Raw genomic sequence first — 21,591 nt, 5'->3', positions numbered from 1 at the left:
GGACCATCCCTTCACATAACTGCATCCTCTATTTTCATTGGCTTTAGGGCACCTTTTATCCTTTTATGAAGGCTTCATAGACATGATTATATATTCCATATTGATTTGCAAGTCGGCTTCAATGGAATGGGCTTTCAACACAATTGCAACAACAAACATCTAGGAAGCTTTCTTTAGATCAGAGAGTAATCAAAATCATCATTGTCCTTCTTCAACTAGAGTGAAGAAATCCTCCCATGAGATTATCCCAAAACAACAGCATTATCCTTCATTGCTAGATTACTGCAACCAATGCATAAAAATACCTAATCCATGATGAGGAGGGGTCCTTCGCATCCAAACATCCATATTCATAAGACCGTCTTTAATAAGATCCTGGCTCAACGCATCAAAGTGCCCAATGACCTAATCAAGCTGCCAAAATTAGGGTCCTCACAGTTCCCTTTGCTCATCATGCTTGCCAAGACATAGGATCTGCCATGCACATCCTTTTCCAATGCTTTCTTCATGAGGCACCTTGAGAGATACCATACCTCTGATTTTACGTTCATACAAGCTGCTACGAGGGTCTGCTCCAAAGTGCCTTGCACTTCTTCTATCTGCCAGACTTTCAAGGGTACTATCACCCTTATCCAAAGGTGCCAACATAAAGGAGCTGCATACTTTCCTTGGATGAACTTCCTTTGCTTCCACTGCTAGACAAAAATAGGATCACATGGAGGGCTGCCACTAAACCTTCTCAACAAAATCGCAACAGCTGCTAGATAATGACATTTTTGGAGGGCTTTTAGTATTCTTCAAAAATTATTTTCAAATTGATGTCTAAAGGGACCATCCCTTCTTATAACTGCATCCTCTATTTTCATCAGCTTTAGGGCACCTTTTATGAAAACTTCAAAGCCATGATTATATATTCCTTATTGATTTGCAAGTTGGCTTCAATGGAACAGGCTTTCAATACTTGTATATATATATGTGCTTGTAACAGTGATAAGGACTCGATCTCTTCTTCAATACACAAAATAGGGTTCCTTGATTTTACTGATATGGATGACATAGGATGCCCACTGATTGTCTTTTCAAGGCTACAATTCATACCTTGCAAATATATGCATAGAAGATCTCGGCTTCCTTAAATTATGGAGGGCCTTATTACTATCTTTGAAAAGATCCCCGGCTTCCTTACAAACACGTGGAATGAGAAGTCCACCACCTTTCTTCTTTGATAGCCCAGATCCTTGTCAAGTGATCCTTGTATGTAAAAACAATTATGTATATCATAGAAGCCCATGTCAGTCAGAATGGGTGCCCCTATATATCAAATGAAGTCAGTATACTTATTCAGTTTGTGATGTTCGAATCTGAAAGGTCTTGTACACACTTACATTATCTGACACGTTTCTTAATGCTTGCGTTACTGCGTTATGTTGTGTTGCAGTTTTGTTGTTTCCTCCCTTCTAAAGTATCATTGCTTGATGTGGAACTGGGACCTTGCATGTACCTACAAATATTTTTCTTCTTTACGCAAGTTTTTCATTTGCACCTATGTCATGCAGAAATGGATGCCCATGCCCTTGCACAACAAGTGAAGGCAGTATACTTGTTAGTTTTTGATGTTCAGATGTGAATGGTTTAAAAACTCAATTTTTTAAAGAAATTTGTTGTGTCTCTAATATATTTGACCTTATGTGAGGTGGAAATTGATGCCCCTATGTAACAAATGTGTTATGGTCCCAAAGGGAACCTATATTGGGCTATGTACATATAATATGTAAAATGTATATGTAATAGAGTAATAATATACTATACAATATAAATCATAAATGTACATTTAATATGTAAACCTATATGTTATAGGTAAATGTATATGTAATAGGGTCCATCTAGTGATGAAGGGGCCACATGGGCAATGTGTGAATAGGTATATATAGAGACCATATAGTCATTATTGAGGACATGGATTTGGTTGTCTGAATGTATTTGGGTATTTGGAGGCGGTTCTTGAATTCTTTAAGAAGTTATGGGGTAACTTGTCTCTCTTATATATATTGGAGTTGTGCTCCATGCTCACATTGCTGTAAATGGTTTGTACTTTCGGTTTTTAGTATGTGAATCATAACAAAATGAAGGCAGTATACTTAATTATTCAGTTTGTGATGTTCAAATCGCAAAAGGTCTTAAAATTCAAAACTTTTAAAAGAAATTTGCCGTGTTTCTAATATATGTGCTACTTAGTTGTCAATTGGGTCTAGCCCAGGTGGTTGAGAGAAGTGTTATCCTCCCCACTGAGGGTCAATTCGTGTAAGCAACATGTTGATCTCTTAATGAGTATATTGTTGTATTGGCCTTGAGCTCTGAAGAATCTGGTTTACCCTGGATACCATCCTTGGAATGGGGAAAGTGCTTCGTGGGTTTGCCTGGGTTATGTATTTCATGGGAAAAAAATATTTGCTACTTAGTCTGTACCCTCTTGGTGTATGCTTATACATTTTTATACTCTTTCATGTTTAAATGAAGCCAGTAAATGTCTCTGCTTTGTAACCCAGGTGTTTTCTGGCTAACTTATATTACTGTGATTCTGATTTAGCATTTAACTTGTTGCAGTTTGTGGAGCTAGGTTAGCGCAATGGCTTTGCTCGATGAACCACTGTATCCTATAGCTATTCTGATAGATGAACTGAAAAATGAGGATATTCATTTGCGACTAAATTCTATTCGAAAACTTTCAACAATTGCACGCGCCCTTGGGGAAGAGAGAACCCGGAAGGAATTAATCCCATTCTTGAGTGAGAACAATGATGATGATGATGAGGTTTTGCTTGTAATGGCAGAAGAATTGGGGGTTTTTATTCCTTATGTTGGCGGAGTTGATTATGCCCATGTTTTGCTGCCTCCTTTAGAAACTCTTTGTACTGTAGAAGAAACAAGTGTGAGAGATAAAGCTGTGGATTCACTATGCCGAATTGGATCCCAAATGAAAGAAGGTGACCTGTTGGACTGGTTTTCTCCACTTGTGAGGGTAAAGTATCTAAGTTCAGTTTCACAAGTTGGCATTCCATTATATTTGTGTGGTTATGAATTGAATTTTTTTTTGAGTGTTAGTTTGATTTTGCTAATCGAGGTGTAATTTTCTTGGTCCTATTATTTGTCACAAATGCTTTTATGTTGTTTGATTTGTAAAACATTATATGATCTTATGTTTTAATTTTTTTTGTTCTTCTATGTTTCCGAAGGGTAGTACCTGGAATATAAAAAAATGCTTCTCTCCTGCCATAGTGTGGAGGGGTATCCACAGTTATTCATGCACTGACTATGAATTTCAAGTTATGCTGTCATATCATCTGTTCACAACTGGTATTCATGTATTAATAGTGGCTTCGTAGATTTGCTTTATTGTTAATATCTGCACATTAGTATTACTATTGACTTCACATTATTCCCTGCGTCACGCACTGTAAAACTGTTTATTTTCTGCACTTCACCTGGTATTCTTGTTACAATAGTTGCCTAGCTTCATTATTGATATTCACTCATTACTGTTGACTTTATTTGTTCCTTACATCACAAGTTGTATGAACTCTGTTTCTTGTTTTCTTTTACTAGTATAAACTTAGAGCTTATAATGTAGTAGGCCTTCAGTTTTCATTTTCATATGTATTTCATATCTATATGCTGAAAGGAAGAGAACAGCCCTTATGATTGTTAGTCTTTTATTTACATTATGATAGTATTGGAAATGATTTTTGGAAGCTCCAGACATTATTTCGAATAATTCAATCCTAGCCCTAAATCCAGCAACTGATAATAGCAAAGGGATCTGCATGCATGCGAAATAACCAGCAAATGCTTGGAGTAGTGATTCCATCAAATTCAAGTATATTCTTACCTTGGTGTATGGAAGAAGTGAGTTCACTTTCTCGAAACAACTTTCAGTTGGCCAGTTTTTAATCTGAGAGGGACAGTTTGTAGAAGGTAAAAAACAGTCACTATGCCTGAAGTGAAGCTGATGTGCCCAGGTAGCCATCCTACCAAACAACGCAAAGAGAATTGAATATACCGTGTTTGCATGTAGACCTCAGTAGCTTTTGGAAATAAAAGTGTATAATCTACATGCTTCTGCAGCTTATTTTCTGTAGTCTGGTTTTCAATATGCTAAATTCATATATACAAGTGGAACATACCACAATATCAACAGAAAGAGAGCAGTTTAGTGCCTCACACTTAAAGATTAAAATGAAGACAGGTACTGTTCTGAATTCTTCCGCGAGAAACTTAAACCAGAATCACTAGACCACTTTATCAATGAGGTCCATGTGGCAAGGAAACCAGTTGACGTGGGCATAAACTTACGAAATATTTGAACTGAATCATTTACTAGGAGCAAACTGGCTTAGTGGAAACTAGCTTTATCTATGGCAAGTATCTAGCAGTATCTTATTTTATAAATCATAACAATTATAATGCAAGCCCGAGTTTTAAACTATTCAAGCTAAAGTGAATTAGAACATGTAAAAGTAACCGTTATATAGAATGGTTTAACAACAAAAAGTACTTAACAATTTAGTATCTAACTAATCAAAAACCAACCTTGTACAAGGAGGAACTTAGTGACCTTCATTGACTTGGCAACTCACATGCCTCGATTCTATCAAGGACTTAGTGGTGATTCTCGTTCATAAAGAAAGACACCATTGTCGCCTAGATTGTACAGGCACCGCGACAACCACTCAAGGTGGGTGCTGTCACTCTAATCCCCGCCCACTTCGTTCTAGCTGTCTCCCAACAACAGGCTATGGGGGGTAGTCTCTATGGAATGAGGTGAAGGAAAATGAGTTGGGAACCAACTCACTTGGGAGACACGAACGAGTGGCCTAGCTACTTGGTAAAATTTTAGCAAGATTAATGATTGTTGAAATTTGGTACCGGAGGACAGGTGGTTCCCTTAGGCTTTGATCTTTGGCTTAGGGAAAAGTGTCCAAAAGAATTTAATTTTTCTCCTAAAATGACTTTATAATTTTATAAAGTTAAATCTAATTTAAAAGTGACTTTAAGTGATAAAGTTACTAAGTCTAATTTTAAAGTGACTTTTATAAAGTAAATGAAAAATTAGAAAGGAAAAGTGACTTTGGAAATAAATGACTAAGTGGGTCTTTATTAAAGTGGGGTGAATTAAAAAATAAAAAGTGAGATTTAAATGAGCATTTAATCTCAGCCTTAGATCTCAATCTATTTCAACCATTGGATTTAGGGATCACCCAAAAGTCACTTGGATCACCCTAAAGTCACTTGGGGTTAGATTAAAGGGGGAAAAGGAGGAAAAGGTCATTCATTCTTTCATGAGTAGATTGAGAGAAGGAGAGCAAGAGAGCAAGGGAGATTTCTGGACAGTGAGCTGCGGAGTTTCAACAGCGGAGTTTCAGCAGAGCGGAGTTTCAGCAGCGGAGTTTCAGCAGAGCGGAGTTTCAGCAGGGCGGAGTTTCAGCAAGTCTGTACAGCGGAGTTTCAACAGGGCGGAGTTTCAGCAAGGCTGGGTTTCAGCAAGGCTGAGATAAGTTGTAAAAGTTGCTTGCTGATTTTTGCTGAATATTTCTCTTATTGTAAAAATGCATTTTCCAGAAATAAAGAAGAGCTCTCAAACTGGTTTTCCCCAAGAGTTGTAGGGGGTTTTTCCAGGGTCACATTGACCAAAAATCTCAGTGTTTAAATGTGTTTTAATGGCTGTTTATTACTGCTGATTTTTATTTCTGCAATTTCCAACATTCTGTAAAATTTCCAGAATTTGTGTTTTCAGCAAATTTATTATTTCCAGCTTGTTAAATGTATGGTTATGGGAAAGGGCATTTAACTATATGGGAGAAATAAGGAGAAACTGAAAACCGGGGTGGGAAATGAGAAATTTCTACAATGATTAGATTAGATTTTCAAGTATGAGACCAATGCCTTATGGAGTCACAATTCTTGCTTAATGTAAATTAATGTCAGGTAACTGGATGGACATCCGCTGCTTGAATGATCGACTAACCTATATAATGTGCAAATCCTAGAATCTACATGTGATGCAAGAATGTTGGTAAATTTTAGTTTAAATGCCTAATCTAAATAAAACCTCTCCCTTAACTATTTTGAGAAACAGTCTTTAGAGTAGGTTATGAAATGGAAACCAATGGGAAGTAGGTAGTGGCCTGATTAATGATGCCTCCCCCTATGTTCCACCCACCTAGTGCTGCTGGTGCTGCAGAGATTGTGTTGACGACTTTGTGTCAGCGACCCCATAGCAGTACATCCTTTTTTCGCAAAAGGGATCTATCATGTTCAAGTGTTCGCATCATTCAGATTTCATCATCAGTGGACAATTTGTTAAAAATGAAAACCCATTCTTAGGTAAAACTATTGTTTTGTTGACGATTTCCATTCTAGGAGGTTTTTTGTCTCACTGATTCATCTGTCTCTAGACACAAATGATCGACAGAGTTTTTCCGTCCACCCTCACCCCAAAGTTAAGGCGGATTTTGTTGTCAAGATATTAAGTGAGTCCTAGTGTTTTTTATCGAGTCTTTGTAAAAGTAATTTGAGAATAATCCTAACTAATTGGCTAGATTATTTTATTACAAATTACTTGGTCTTCTAGATCATATTTTGAGTTGCAAAATTGGGTAGATTTTTGAGGGTCTATAACGAATGGGTGTTCCCCCTTCATGTATTAAATTGTAATATCTTGATGTAAAAAATATTTAGTGCATGGTCCCTCATAATTAGACACCATGGCTAAATATTAGAGGGTTGGAAAAATTATTAATCCCCTCATAAGTCAATTAATTAAATTTTCTGCAAAATTAAATTAAAATCCTAAGCCAAAAATTTAATTAATTTTGTGTCCTAGGTAAAATTAAATTCTCCAAAGGTAAAATTCGTGGGTTTTAAAGAAATTAATTTTTGGAGGTCCCCGACCAAGGGAATATTGAAGAAATCAAGAAATTTTGGACCCTTGGGCCTTGGTGGTTAAGTCAAAGTCAATTTTTTTGAGGAAATTAACTCAAAATAATTAATTTTGAGTTAATTAAAAATCAATTAAATGAAAAATTCGATTTTTCCTCAAAAAATAAATAATTTCGACGGTGATGATTAAAGGTTAATTAAATCTTTATGAACAATCGAGATTAATTTGATAGGGATCAAGCCAACTAGCCGTTGGAGAATTTATTTATAAATTAGAGGTCACTTGTCATATAAATGATTCGATCTTTGAATCATGTACTAAGCTCTCAAGCTCTTTGTATATTTTTTGGAATTAATGCAAGTATGGAGTTTCAACTTGCGGTGGTGTTCCTCTTCATGAATCTATGGTAACATCGTTTTAATTTCTGCAAATATTATTTGAAAATCGCAAATCAATAGCTCTTTTAGAATAATATGATTATAGGTATCTTTTTCAGTTTCTTGGATCTAGGGCAATGCTTTCAATTTTGATTGAATCAGCAGGTATCTCCACTTCTTCTGAATTTTATTGTTATTCTATTTCTCTACTTGGTTTGATGGTTGATCTAGTGTTTGCAGAAGATCTCTAAGGTTTTCATTAAGCGTTTGGGGATAATCCTCAGTTGGACTAGCCAACTCTCAGCATATATTTTTTAAAGAGCCTACCTCATACTAACTCTGAGATTATCTAACGATCTGTTTTTTTGCGGGGTGTTTCTGGGCTAGTACCTCGTTAAATTTTTTTATTTATCTTTAATAATTTGTGCTAAATAGTTAGATCTGGCTAGCAAGAGCCTGAAATCTACAGATCTGGGAGCAGAGTCGGACTCATACTTCTCAGATCTGGTAGATCTATAATTTTTTTTTTTTGGTAGGTAAGCACCCAGGGGGATTTGAACCAGTGACCTATCGCAAAGAGTGCCTTCACAGTGCACCCATTCTCCGTCAATCTAAAGCCCCATGGGATTGGTAGATCTGTAATTTAATTATATAGTCTTTGTAGAATAATTTTGATTTTCTAACCTTTGGGGTTTTGGATTTTGTTTTAAATTTTATGTTTATGGGTTTTTAGCATACTTGTAATTTTTTTAAAGATTTTTTTGTAAATGATTTTTAGATTTCAAAAGCGTAAATATTTATTTGATTTAAGTTTTAATTTTGTAGTTCAATTTTTTTTTTTTTAATTAGATTAAAATTTTAATTTTTTAAAGTTTTTCTTTTTTATCCCACATTCAAAACTTGAAAAGAGTTTCTCTAATTTGCATCTATATATACTAACCTTCCACCTTGTATTATTTCACTAACCCATTGCATTTTAAATTCCTTCTTGTATATATCCCCGATCGAGGTGCGAAACAGTTGGAGGCCCGCTTGGGTATCAATGACAAAACATTTATTGGTTTGGGACGGTGGGTGGTATCCCCCACGCCGTCACACGCTTATGCACTGTGACAACATGAAGCGTCGTAGATCAAGGCAGATCCACGACGTGAAGGTTGGTAACTCTCGGTGCGTACAGGTGGTGGGAGCGAAGGTGGAGTTAAGACCATCTGTCTGACGTATAAACTTGGGTCCTCAGCTTCTTAGGGAGCCTAAGTTTGATGTGTACAGGTTTGTGGCGCCGGGAACGCGAGAGGTATACCCAATTGCTGCCTGTCTCGGTTCGAGGTTGGCGTATAAAGTGTGGTCTGCGTACGCTGTGTCAAGTTCCGACCTCTGTACAATGGGCTGGTTTACGATTGTGTGAAGGTGGGAGAAGGGTGAAGAAAAGGCGCCCGACCTTATCTGATATGGTGAAGTCTCAGCCTCGCGGTGGAGCCTCAAGCCAAGGCAGAAGGGGCCGCAGACACCAAGAAGGCAAAGGAAAAGAAGTTGGTTCATTTTCCGGTCGGACTGTGCGGCAAAGGACCGCTTGGCAGAGAACTGCATGACAGAGGGGTTGGAAAACAAACTCTGAGATTCTTCAGGCCACAGTTCAGGCGTATTGTGAAGGGACCCTGACGCAGGTGAAATAATTGATCACGACCTGGGAGGCAGAGTTGAATTTGAAAACTGAGCTTGAACTGCCATTTGAACATTGGGGGGAGCTAATCACGGACCCTGGATACACTCGCGGCCGTCTCACCTTGTTTAGACAGTCCATCCATCTCTACTAGTTAATGAAATGCATAATGGCCAAAGCAATGGTTGCGACCACCAACACAACTGCGCAAAGTGAGGCCGAGCCGGGCATTCGAGACTTTCAAAAAGAGCTCCAGCTTATTCAACTTAAGTTGCAGAATTAGAACGCTCGCCTGGGCTGCATCGAGCGACATATCCCATGTGTGTCGCAATCTGAATTGCCAGAATCAAGTGCTAAAGATCTTGCTCCGGTGGACTCGTTTGATGATTAGTTGGTCTAAGTTATGCTTGTTAATTTTGGCTTAGTTTTGGTTGTATATGTCGGGTAACATTTATTTTTTTAGTGTTATGCTTACTAGTTGGTTTCCAGACTATCAGCGTTATAAGGCTTGGTTAAATAGACTCAAACTATTCATGTTTTGGATGGCTTATAATGCGATTCAGTGGCCAACAGACCTGGTTTCCCACTGGGCAGGTTGAGGCCACCAAACGACTTATATATTTGTAATCTTCCTGTTTATAGATGAATGAATGAAAGGTACTATTAAGCTTACAATTTTTTTCCTTCTTGTATATATAATTTCTCAGGTTTTTATTTTATTTTTATTTTAAAGTTTTGTAAATTTAAATTTTAAATAGTTGTAAATATTCCCTTTGTTTAGACTTGTAAATATTTTATTTTCTATCTTTCTTAAATTTTGTATATAAAAATATCTGAAGCATTTCATTTTAAAGTTTGTGAATATAATGTATTGTTTTAAATTTTGTGAATAATGTTCAAATAATTTTTGTATCATTTTCTTTATATATTTGTGTGGCTATTTTGTGTGACCACTGCAGGCTTAGACAAGATACATGGAGGTTTTTTAAATCGTTTTGTTTGCAAGTATCCCCATGAGAGATTTCAGGAAGCAGAATAGAAGAAAGGGCTCCACCCCTCATAGCCTTCACGACTAGGGTTTGAGTAAAGAAAAATTTAATGTTTTGAAGCCGTCTTGCTTGGGCCAAAATGGTCTTTCCCCATTTTAAAATCCATTTTAAAATATGTGGGCTGAAGGGCCTCCTTTTCTCTGAAGAGTTCTTGTGATAATTTCTCCATTAAAATCGAGTTTCAAATTTGCAGAACTTATCACATTACAAAGACAGGGTTTTACCAAGAGGTTCTCAGAAAATTTGAGAGGGTTCCAAATAAATTTTTGAACCTTGGAGAATTATTTTCTTTGGGAAGGCCACATCCTTTTTTGATTTGAAGCAAAAGGGTTTCTTTCAGAAACTTCTAATTATCTTTTGGCAGGGTTTTCATTTTTTTGTGGTTATGTTAGTGTTTGTCAGTCTTGCAAGTCACCAGTGATCAAATGTGCTCTTTCAAAGTCTTTTTGATAGGGTCCAATGTCAAATTTTTATGGTTTCAAAAGGATTTCAAATAAACATTGGATCACTAGTTAGTATGTCTAGGTCGTTACTACTCCCTCCATTTCATGGTCCAATGCCATTTTGGTCGTATCATCACTCATTATGATGTATCATCACTCATTATGATGAGTCATTAGTAAATGTCTTGGTCACCATCTCAGTCTCATCTCATGGTCAGTTTCATACTCCATTGGATGTCATCAATAGGTCAAGTCATCAAAATGGTCAAAAGAGTCATAACATCACTTATGGCTAATAATTACAAGAGTAGTAATAGGGAAAAATGATGTTCAAGGAGATTTCAACCTGTTTCAATATCCCCATTTCAAATTTCATTTATCTCCCTCAACTTCCCTCATAAATCCCCTCTTTCCCTTTAAACTCCCTTTTTCCTTGAGAAATTCTTAAATCCCAAGTCAAAACCCTTTTTTTCCTTTGGAAATACTCCCATTTCATATTAATTCCTGAAACTCTAGCTTTAATCCATTTTCCCTTTGTTCATATTTCCAAACTCTAGCCTTATCCCAAAAAATCCCTTGTATATTCCTTCTATTCGCATTCCCATTGTTATACATTGAAACTTTATGAAATCCCTTTGAAAATTCATAAACTCTAGCCACATTTCCATTTTGAGTGATACATAAAACTATAGCCGTTTTCCCATATCAGCATTGCCTTTGTAATACATTACAATGTAATGTATTACAACGTAATACATATACATTAAATCCACTATTCCCAAGGCATAAAATGGGCCCGTGCTATCCTGCTATCGCATTTCGCATAAGTTCCGCGTGCTATATGTTAAGTTCTCTACCTATCCGCCGATTGCGATAACAGTCCCGCAGCCCGCAATCGACGTGTATCACACAAACTATACGCAATGCCCCATACCCTTTCTCCATTGTGATTGTGATAACCGATAAATCCCGCATCGGCCTATCCTGCAAACTCCCACATCCCGCAATAACCCTCGCCCGCCGATAAGTCTCGCAATTGGTCCCCATCTCGCTTATAAATCCCGACCCCCAGCGATCGCATTAATCCAAAGTCCCTCCCTGTATGTAAAGCCCGATCGGATGTGATATTTTATATATCGTGATTTAATAGGCTATCGCGTCCGGTCCATTGCTGAAACACTATAGAAACAGGGAAAAGTCCTCTGTTCGGTTGCGATTGTCATCAATCCTCTGGATGCGATATTTTATATATCACAGTGTTAAAGTTTTCAGGTCCACCTTTGTGGTAAAAACATGAAAAATCAGTGTTACATCTCTTTGTCTGTATTGCGATTGCGATACGACAGAGGCCCGATCTGGATGCGATTGCGATGAGGGTCAACGACAGAGCAAGAATCGATCCTCTGGCTCGCTTTTAATAGAAAAAACAATAGCAAAGGGAGCCACATTGCACATTCATCACAATAGCTTTGAGAACTGAATGCAGAAAAAGTGGAACAACATGCAGTTCGTCAAACAGTAGGAGTAACAAAAGTGTTCATTCAAGGCCTCAATTACACGAGAACGCCCAGAACAACACCAGAAACTCAACAAAATAATATTTTAGTAGTTTTGATCTATTTTAGGAATTTTTGTAATAAATCTTGAAATCTGTTTCAAGATATTTTTCTGTAAAACATTGTATAAGTATAAGAAGAGCTTCGGCGTAAATCACATATAGAAAGACCTTTGTCGACGCGTTTCGAACCAACCAATGTGGCTCATCGTTGGTTCGAAACGCGTCGACAAAGGTCTTTCTATATGTGATTTACGCCGAAGCTCTTCTTATAATTGTATAAGTACTTCATATTTCAAAGTATTAAGGGTTGGACATCAGAGAGTGAAAGTCTTGGAGCTTGTATTCATCATTTTTTCACAGGAAATCAAAGGCCAGTTGCAACTATTATCTAGGAATTCATGTGGTGTGAGTTTGTGATAATGTTTTCCTTCTGTTAATAGTTTATATGAATGGTAATTTCATCTCCTTTCCATATCTATAGTGATTTTCCTAAAGAGGTTCAAAACAAAATTCTTAAGTTTAAGCTTTGTTTTATTAGGAATTTCATGTTTATGTTACTTGTCTTCTGATAAATGAATTCATGCTTGCCATGCTCATTTTGAACCTTTGCTTTTCCACCCTACACTACATCGACAAATCCCCAAAGTATCACAAAAGCATACCTACCCTGCTCCTCTTTATCTCTTGCAACTGAACTTTTGAGACCTGACATAGTTCCTTGATTTTGACTCCTAATTCAGCAAAACCCTAAATTTCAAAACCTTACATGAGCTGAAATATCTAGCCTAAAATCTATTATTTCTCCAGTCATTTTTGGCTGTGATCATAGAGAGAGCCCTCTCTAGTTTGGTAGGGCTAGTTGCCAAACTAAAAGCTTGGTTTGAGGCTACCTCAGTCGATCTCCTTTCTCGACCTTGGGATATTGTGGAGGATAATAGGTTCCAGGAAGAAATTTGTGGCTCAAGAAAAGTTATTTGATAATTTTGTGAAGTAGCCGCTAACAGACTTGCCTCATTTTGCTACACCACAAGGGGTTTGAAACGAGTTTTCATGGTTATGAATTTTTGTCTTTCTAACCCTTCCTCTTGTAGAGAAAATATCTGATTTATTAGAGCTTGGTTTGATATTTTTTGTGAAGAAATTGAGTGCAGGTGTGATTTCAGGGCCGAGAGAGGATCAAAGCCATTTTTGCCACATCAAATTGTTGAAGAAATTTGCCATTTTTCTCTCTGGCCTAGGGCCAAGAGTGCTTCTTTACAGTGTCTGGTTGTTTGCATAATCTGTGAGGGCTACAGGCTTTGAGACTTAATAAAAATTCACCCAAGAAATTTAATTAAATCTTTTTTGAGTCATAAATTTTCTAAGCATATTTCGGTCCAGGCTGTTATCAATAAGTTTTTCTTGGTGGGCCAGAAGCATATCTATTAGTTGGTCTGAATTCTTGCAGAAAGGTCATCATTTGCAAGGGTCTCTTATTTGTTCTTGGGTTAGAAGACTACAAAATCTCATTTAATAATCGAAAGGTTTAACATTTGAAAGGCTTGAAACAGTTAAATCAATCACATATTTTAACCTTGCTTCTCTACTTGGCCGTGGGCTTCATTGATTGTTTTGTATTGGTTGAAAGGGATTTTCTAGGTCTTAGTGCTTCGATTTTTTTTGGAGAGCAGTTGTTATGCAATCAAATTGCTAGTGCCCTTGGTGGTTTCCTTGAGGATATTAATTCCATGATTTCCTTTCTCATTAATGTAGATTGGTATTTGTTAAAATTTGGGTACCAGAGGACAAATGGTTCCCTAAGGCTTTGGTCTTTGGCCTAGGGAAAAGTGTCCAAATTTATTTGTACTTTTCTCCTAAAGTGACTTTATAAGTGGTAAAGTCAATTTAATTTAAAAGTGACTTTATAAGTGGTAAAGTTACATTCTAATTTAAAAGTGGCTTTATAAGTGGTAAAATTACATTCTAATTTAAAGGCGACTTTATTAAAGTCAATGAAGATTTAGAAAGTGAAAAAGTGACTATGGAAATAAAAGGCTAAGTGGGTCTTTATTTAAGTGGTTGAGTTAAAAAATAGAAAGTGAGAATTAAATGCACATTTATTCTCATCCCTAGATCTAAATGAATCTCAACCATTAGATCTTAGGGTAACCCAAAAGGTCATTTAGAGAGTAAAAGGAGAAGAGAAGAGAAAAAATATCAATTCATTCTTTCATGAGCATTTGAGAGAAAGAGGAGAGAGCAAGGAGAAAATTTTTGAGTAGTGAGAAAGTGAAGGAGAGCAGCAAGAAGACAATTAAGCAAATCTGGATAGCAACATTTATTGGCTCACATCCCAAGGCAAAATTGTACAGTAGGAGAAAGGCACAGAAATCGAGGAAGAGGGACAACAACAAAGGCACGATTTTCGAGGCAACCGTACTACTAAAACCCATATGGTCCGTACAACAAGTTCTGGTCACATTTTTCAAGGCAGGTTGTACAACATTTAATGTTGTTTTATCGCTGGAAAAATCTCTGTTTTGGCTATTTGCTGATTGGCATGATTTTCGAGGTAGAGTTCAAGGACAGAAATTGAAATAAGTTGTAATTTGTGGTTGTTGGAATTTTTACTGTGTATTTCAGTTTCTTTGTAAAAGCATTTTCAGAAATAAAGAAGAGCTCTCAAGCTGGTTTTCCCCAAGAGTTGTAAGGGGTTTTTCCAAGGTGACATTGACCAAAAGTCACTATGTTATTTTCTATGTCTAGCTGTCATAATTTTACTGTGTTTTATTTCTGCAATTTCAGCAGTTGTGAAATCTCTAAATTTGTGTTTTCAGAAAATATTGTCATTTCCAGATTTTAGAATTTTTACATGCTTGGATTTAAAACTAAATGCATGGAGTGATAAGGAAAACTGATAACCGGAGTGGGGGTTGAAATTTCTTCATGGTATCAGAGCTTGGTTCGCTGACAAGTGCAGTTTGGGACAACAAAGTGAAAATTACAACAAGCTGACTTTTACATAGAAAACAAAAGCCTTTACCAAAAATTTGAAAATTTCAGTTTGGTAGGATAGTGAAACATGTCTTTGGGTTTGAGAGTGGAAGACAGGTTGGATGGGCAGAACAACTATAGTGCATGGAAGAGAGAATCCAGAGCATCTTTGAGGAAGTAGAAGTCTAGGGCATTATGGTAAATACCACACAGAATCCAGTAGTAGTACCAGCTGACTCTGTACAGTGGGCAAAGTTTAATAGAAATAACGCTAAGGCAAAAAGATTGATTCTGGAAGGAATCAAAGATCATGTCATTTCTCATTTGAGAGGAAAGACTTATGCACATGAGATGTGGACAACCTTGACTAGTCTTTTCGAGAGCTCAAATGAAAACAGAAAAATGGTCCTAAAGGAGAAACTGAAGGCCATTAAAATGGCTAACACTGATAGTGCTACATCATACCTCACAAAGATCACTTCAGTGAGATATGAGTTGGCAACCGTATGTGAGATCATTGCACCCACTGAGTTGGTGAGGATTGCTTTGAATGGTCTTCCCAAGACTTGGGAGAATTTTGTGGATGGCATTGTTGCACGGGAAAACCTTCCCGATTGGGAGAGGTTGTGGGATGATTGCATTCAGAATGAGATCAGAAAGAACCGTCTTGGGGTAGCCAAATAGGTGGAGGAGGATGACAATGTGGCATTGTTAGCAAGAGGCAAGAAGGACAGAGCAAAGAAGCAAGCTTCCAACAGTGGAGGCAAAGGCAAAGGTAAAGACAAACAACAGAACAAGGAGAAGAACTATTCCAAAGTCAAATGTTGGAATTGTCAAAAGTTGGGACACTATGCTGTTGTGTGTCCGGAGAAGAAGAACAAGAAAGGGAGAGACAAACCCATGGTAGCTTTTGCAGAGATAGAGAGCTTCTCAGAGAGCTTTGATCGGGAGTTTGGGTTCATAGCTTGTGAGGCCACTAGTGCAATATCACCTGCCATACAGGTTCAGAGGGAGTGTGCACTCTCCACTACTAACAGAGCATCTTCTAGCATTTGGTATGTTGACAGTGGCGCTTCCCGCCACATGACAGGAGTCAAAGAGTACTTCTCAGAGCTTTCAGAGGATGATACTGATATGGAGGTAGTACTTGGTGATGACAGCATGGTTAGAGCAGTCGGTGTGGGGACATTGACATTTGATAGGGGACCCAAACCTCCCTTGAAAGTGTCAGATGTTCTATATGTGCCTGGAATGAAGAAGAACCTGATATCCGTCTCAGCACTTGAGGACAAAGGGTATGATGTGTTGTTCAGCAGAGGGCAAGTGCTTATATATCCTAGGGGAAATCCAGCTTCCTCAGCTAGAGTGATTGGTGTGCGCCATGCCAAGGTGTACAAGTTCTCATTCTAGCCCCTGATGGCATTGAGTAGGAGCACCCGAGATAGGATCGACATCAGATCTAGCAGTTCAGGGTTGTGTGAGATTTGGCATTGTGCCCCATGTATCATGGGGTCTTGAGTACATTGTGGGAGATCACCACTAGTGTGCCAGATTTCAGTTTTGATCACCTTGATGTATGCAGAGGATGTGCTATGGGGAAGTTTGTCAGATCCCCTTTTCCTAGTAGTAACAACGGAGCGACTGGGATTCTTGACTTGATTCATATCGATGTGAGTGGTCGGATGTCTCATGTATCCTTGAGTGGCTATGAGTACTATGTTTTATTCATTGATGACCACTCCAGGAAGACCTGGATTTATTTCTTGAAGACCAAGAGTGAGGTCTTCAAGTGGTTTCAAGAGTTCAAAGCTCTTGCGGAGACCTAAACAGGTAGGAAGATCAAGGTCCTCAGGTTGAACACTGGAGGGGAGTATACCCTTGGTGAGTTTGTTGATTTTTGTGCTGAGGCAGGCATTAGGAGGGAGTTCACAGTTCCTTACAACCCCCAGCAGAATGGGGTTGTAGAGAGGAAGAACAAATCCATTGTAGGGGCTGCCAAAGCCATGCTTCATGATCAGTGGTTACCTTTATTTTTGTGGGTAGAGGCCTGCAACACTGCTGTGTACTCGCAGAACAAGAGTCCACATCGTGCCTTGGGGAATGTTACTCCGAGGAGGCTTTTTCTGGGAAGAAGCCTGATGTTGGGCACTTTCGTATCTTTGGGTCCTTAGATATTCCTATGTTCCCATGGAGAATAGGACCAAGCTAGAGCCCATTGTAGACAAGGGCATCTTTGTGGGTTATAGAGAGACCTCAAAAGCTTATCGGATTTATATTCTTGCGTAGAGGAAAGTGGTTGTCAGGCGGGATGTGAAGTTCGAGGAGGACAGAGCTTTCAGGAGGTCGTGGGAGTTAGAGTATCTAGAGTCACCAGACCCTCAGGAGTAGTTGAGTCAGTCACAGGGATCCAGTGTTCAGGGATCAGGAGGTACATCGATTACAATGTCAGGTCCATCAGTGAGCAGTGGCTTTCAGATTCAGGTGGGTGGTTCTTCGGGCAGCATGCAGGGTAATCCGCAAAGCAGTTCACAGGGTAGTCCACTAATGGACAGTTTGCACGGTACTTCAGCATTTACAAGCACAGATTCAGGCATGAGGCTAGTTGGCAGGCCTTTAGGAGTTCAGGCTTCTGATGATGATGAGGATTCTTTCACTCCAGTGGGAGAAGTATTCTCAGGGAAGAGGAAGCCCACGTGGCTTCAAGATACCTTGCGCGAGGCCACATCAATTGCTGGGCCAAAGAGAGGCTAGAGAGAGTAAATCACCTCGACGGTTTTGTAGTTACATGGAAATCGTAACAAGCATTGTTGACTCCGAGCCTTCTAGTTGTGAGGAGACAGTCAACGAGCACGTCTTGAGATAGGCCATGATGGAGGAGTATTCTTCTATTATGAAGAACGATGTTTGGGAGGTAGTGCCGAGGCCTGAAGGTAAATCAGTTGTTACTTCCAAATGGCTCTAGAAGATAAAGCATGCTGTAGATGGCAACATTGAGAAGTTCAAGGCTCGATTTGTGGTGAGAGGGTTCTCACAGGCAGAGGGAGTTGACTATGAGGAGACCTTTGCTCCCATAGCTCAGTATACATCTATTCGTTCCATTATATTGATTGCAGCAGAGATGGGTTGGAAGATCCACCAGATGGATGTGAAGACCGCATTTCTCAATGGCTTCATTCAGGAGGGGGTTTATATTGAGTAGCTAGAGGGCTTTGAGGTGCATGGGAAGGAGTCCCACGTATGCGGATTGAAAAAGGCACTTTAGGGCTTGAAGCAAGCTCCTAGAGCTTGGTACTTGAGGATTGATACATACTTGTAGCAGTTGGGTTTTAGAAAGAGTGAGGCTGATCCGAACTTATACTTCATTGTGGTGGGTAAGGAGCCTCTTATTTTGGTGTTGTATGTTGATGACTTGATCATCACTAGTGCAGAGAGACTCATTGAGGGCTGCAAGAGAGATCTTGCTTCAGAGTTTGAGATGAAGGATACCGGCTTGATGCATTATTTTCTGAGATTGGAGGTGTGGCAGGAGGAGGGGCATTTCTTCCTGGGACAAGGGAAGTACATTGTGGATATTCTTAGCAGATTTCACGTGGAGGATTGCAAATCCATGTCTACACCTATGATCACTGACTGGAAGAAGCTTCACGCTTCTGATTTCTAGTTGGTGGATCCTACACTATACAGACAGCTGATTGGTAAATTGATGTATTTGGTCAACACTCGACCATATATATGTTTTGTGGTTAACACTATGAGTCAGTTCATGTGTGAACATAGGAGAGTGCACTAGGTGGCTACAAAACACATTCTTCGTTACTTGCAGGGGACTGTGGATTGTGGTATGGATTATAGACAGGGTGATGGAGTGACACTGGAAGGGTACACAGATTCAGATTGGGCAGGTTGTGCTTCAGATAGGAAGAGTACTTTCGGGTGCTGTTTTGGGTTGGGTTCGGTAGTTGTGTCGTGGATTAGCCGGAAACAACTGTCAGTTGCATTGAGCTCAGTTGATGCAGAGTATATGGCTGCTAGTTTGGCTAGTTGTGAGGCCATATGGCTTCGCAAGATGTTGTTTGGTCTATTTGGTCAGGCATTGAGACCTTCAGTAATTTACTGTGATAATCAGAGTTGTATAAAACTCACAGAGAATCCAGTTTTTCATGACAGATCAAAGCATTTTGAGATCAAGTATCACTTCATTAAAGAATATGTCCAAAAGGGAGCTATCAAGCTTGAGTACATTTCCAAAAATGAGCAGGTAGCGGACATTTTCACCAAAGCCTTACCACGGAGCAAGCATGTCTGCTTTAGAGACAATATGGGAGTGGTGAGGAACACTTTCCTCCGTAAGAGGGAGTGTTAAAATTTGGGTACCAGAGGATAAGTGGTTCCCTAAGGCTTTGATCTTTGGCCTAGGGAAAAGTGTCCAAATTTATTTGTACTTTTCTCCTAAAGTGACTTTATAAGTGGTAAAGTCAATTTAATTTAAAAGTGACTTTATAAGTGGTAAAGTTACATTCTAATTTAAAAGTGACTTTATAAGTGGTAAAGTTACATTCTAATTTAAAGGTGACTTTATTAAAGTCAATGAAGAATTAGAAAGTGAAAAAGTGACTATGGAAATAAAAGGCTAAGTGGGTCTTTATTTAAGTGGGTGAGTTAAAAAATAGAAAGTGAGAATTAAATGCACATTTATTCTCATCCCTAGATCTAAATGAATCTCAACCATTAGATCTTAGGGTAACCCAAAAGGTCATTTAGAGATTAAAAGGAGAAGAGAAGAGAAAAAATATCAATTCATTCTTTCATGAGCATTTGAGAGAAAGAGAAGAGAGAGCAAGGAGAAATTTTTTGAGCAGTGAGAAAGTGAAGGAGAGCAGCAAGAAGACATTTCAGCAAATCTGGACAACAACATTTATTGACATGCATCCCAAGGAAAAATCGTACAGCAGGAGAAAGGCACAGAAATCGAGGAAGAGGGACAACAGTAAGGGTACGATTTTCGAGGTAGATTTGGGCACGATTTTCAAGGGAGTCGTATTGCTGAAATCTATACGGCCCGTACAATCCATACAAGAAGTTCTGGGCACACTTTTCGAGGTAGGCCATACAACATTTAATGTTGTTTTATTGTTGGAAAAAATTTTGTTTTGGCTGTTCGCTGATTGGCATGATTTTCGAAGCGGAGTTCAAGCACGGAAATCGAGATAAGTTGTAATTTGTGGTTGCTGGAATTTTTATTGTGTATTTCAGTTTCTCTGTAAAAGCATTTTCAGAAATAAAGAAGAGCTCTCAAACTAGTTGTCCCCAAGAGTTGTAGGGTGTTTTTCCAAAGTCACATTGAAAAAAAATCACTGTGTTATTTTTTGTGTGTTGTTGTCATAATTTTACCATGTTCTATTTCTGCAATTTCAGCAGTTGTGAAATCTCTAAATATGTGTTTTAAGAAAATATTGTCATTTCTAGATTTTAGAATTTTTATCATGCTTGGATTTAAAACTAAATGCATAGAGTGATAAGGAAAACTGATAACCGGAGTGGGGGTTGAAATTTCTTCAGTATTGAAAGTTAGATCTAATTACTAATTTATTTCTCACACACTCATTGTTGACTGTTTCATCTTTTAGAGTTACTTGTGCTCGTGCATTCAGAGAATCCTAATTGATATTTAACAAAGTGAAGATACTCTAAAAACAGGTGCAAAATTAAAGGAATGTGATATAGTCATGATCTCATTATCTTGGTTGCAAGTTGGTTATATTGTTGTAAACATATTGATTTGAAGCAACTTAATGTAGCTTTTTAATTCACATTCTTCTAACACTGTACAACTGGTTGATCTAAGTAATGACTTCCATTTTGCTTAGTAGCTTCACCTGTCATTGTTAAAGTCAAATATTTTGTGCTCTTGAAGAACACACATCAAAGTAATGATCTAGTTAGATCTGTAATTCATTTCACCTAAGAACAAGGCTTAAACTTAAAGAGGCACTTGTGTTATCTACTAACATATTGTTTCATTGAGTATCTCTTTTTGCTTCATCAGTATTGTGATCTTGGAATATTTGTCATATCTTTAGTGGATTTCATTTTTGAAGCATCTTAACCTACATTATCTCATTGAAGCATTTGCATTGCATATTAGTCTTGATCTATCTTACTAACATTTCCTTGCAACATTACTTATCTTGTGGCTTGAGGTATATTGCATCATTGAACAAGTTCTCTAATTTATTTGAGAATTGTATCTAGGCACTGGTCCCTTATGGCTTCATCTTAAGTGTTAGATTATTGCCCTTAATTCAATCTACCTAGAGAAGTAATTGCCCTGCCTCAAATCTCCTAGAACTTGTTGTTCCAACAAGTTTCCCCTTTCCATATACCCTTAGGGACTACCCCACTTGACTTAGCTAGGAGAGAGTCTAAACGGAGTGAGTAGGGATCTAGGGTGACATCCCCTACTCTGAGCATTGTGCCTTAGGTGTACACTTTGGGCGACAACAAACTGCAAGGTCACTGTGTTAACCACTAAGAAGAGTTGAATCCTTCAAGCTAATTGGAAAAGAGTTGCCCTATGAGTCTATCAACCTA

At 38.3% G+C, this 21,591-nt stretch overlaps 1 protein-coding gene across 2 annotated transcripts in view; it reads left to right on the top strand.

Annotated features, from left to right (window-relative positions):
• Positions 1–21,591, top strand: part of LOC149186747 (uncharacterized) — a 220,715-nt gene that overhangs the window by 32,187 nt on the left and 166,937 nt on the right. Inside the window, exon 2 of one of the 2 annotated variants that reach the window (XM_089411115.1) lies at positions 2,605–3,019. The exons of the other annotated variant lie outside the window; for it this stretch is intronic. Within the exon in view, the coding sequence (XP_089267241.1) occupies positions 2,627–3,019 (393 nt within the window). The 5' untranslated portion in view covers positions 2,605–2,626. The remainder of the gene's footprint in view (positions 1–2,604; positions 3,020–21,591) is intronic. 2 annotated transcript variants of the gene reach the window in all.

This window comes from Pinus tabuliformis, chromosome 3_1 (assembly GCF_031772625.1).
Source record: "Pinus tabuliformis cultivar Carrire ecotype Pingquan chromosome 3_1, CPIR1, whole genome shotgun sequence".
In the NCBI taxonomy this organism is placed as follows: Eukaryota; Viridiplantae; Streptophyta; class Pinopsida; order Pinales; family Pinaceae; genus Pinus; species Pinus tabuliformis.
Note: the sequence above shows the minus strand (reverse complement) of the source record. Positions and strands in the feature narration are given on the sequence as shown.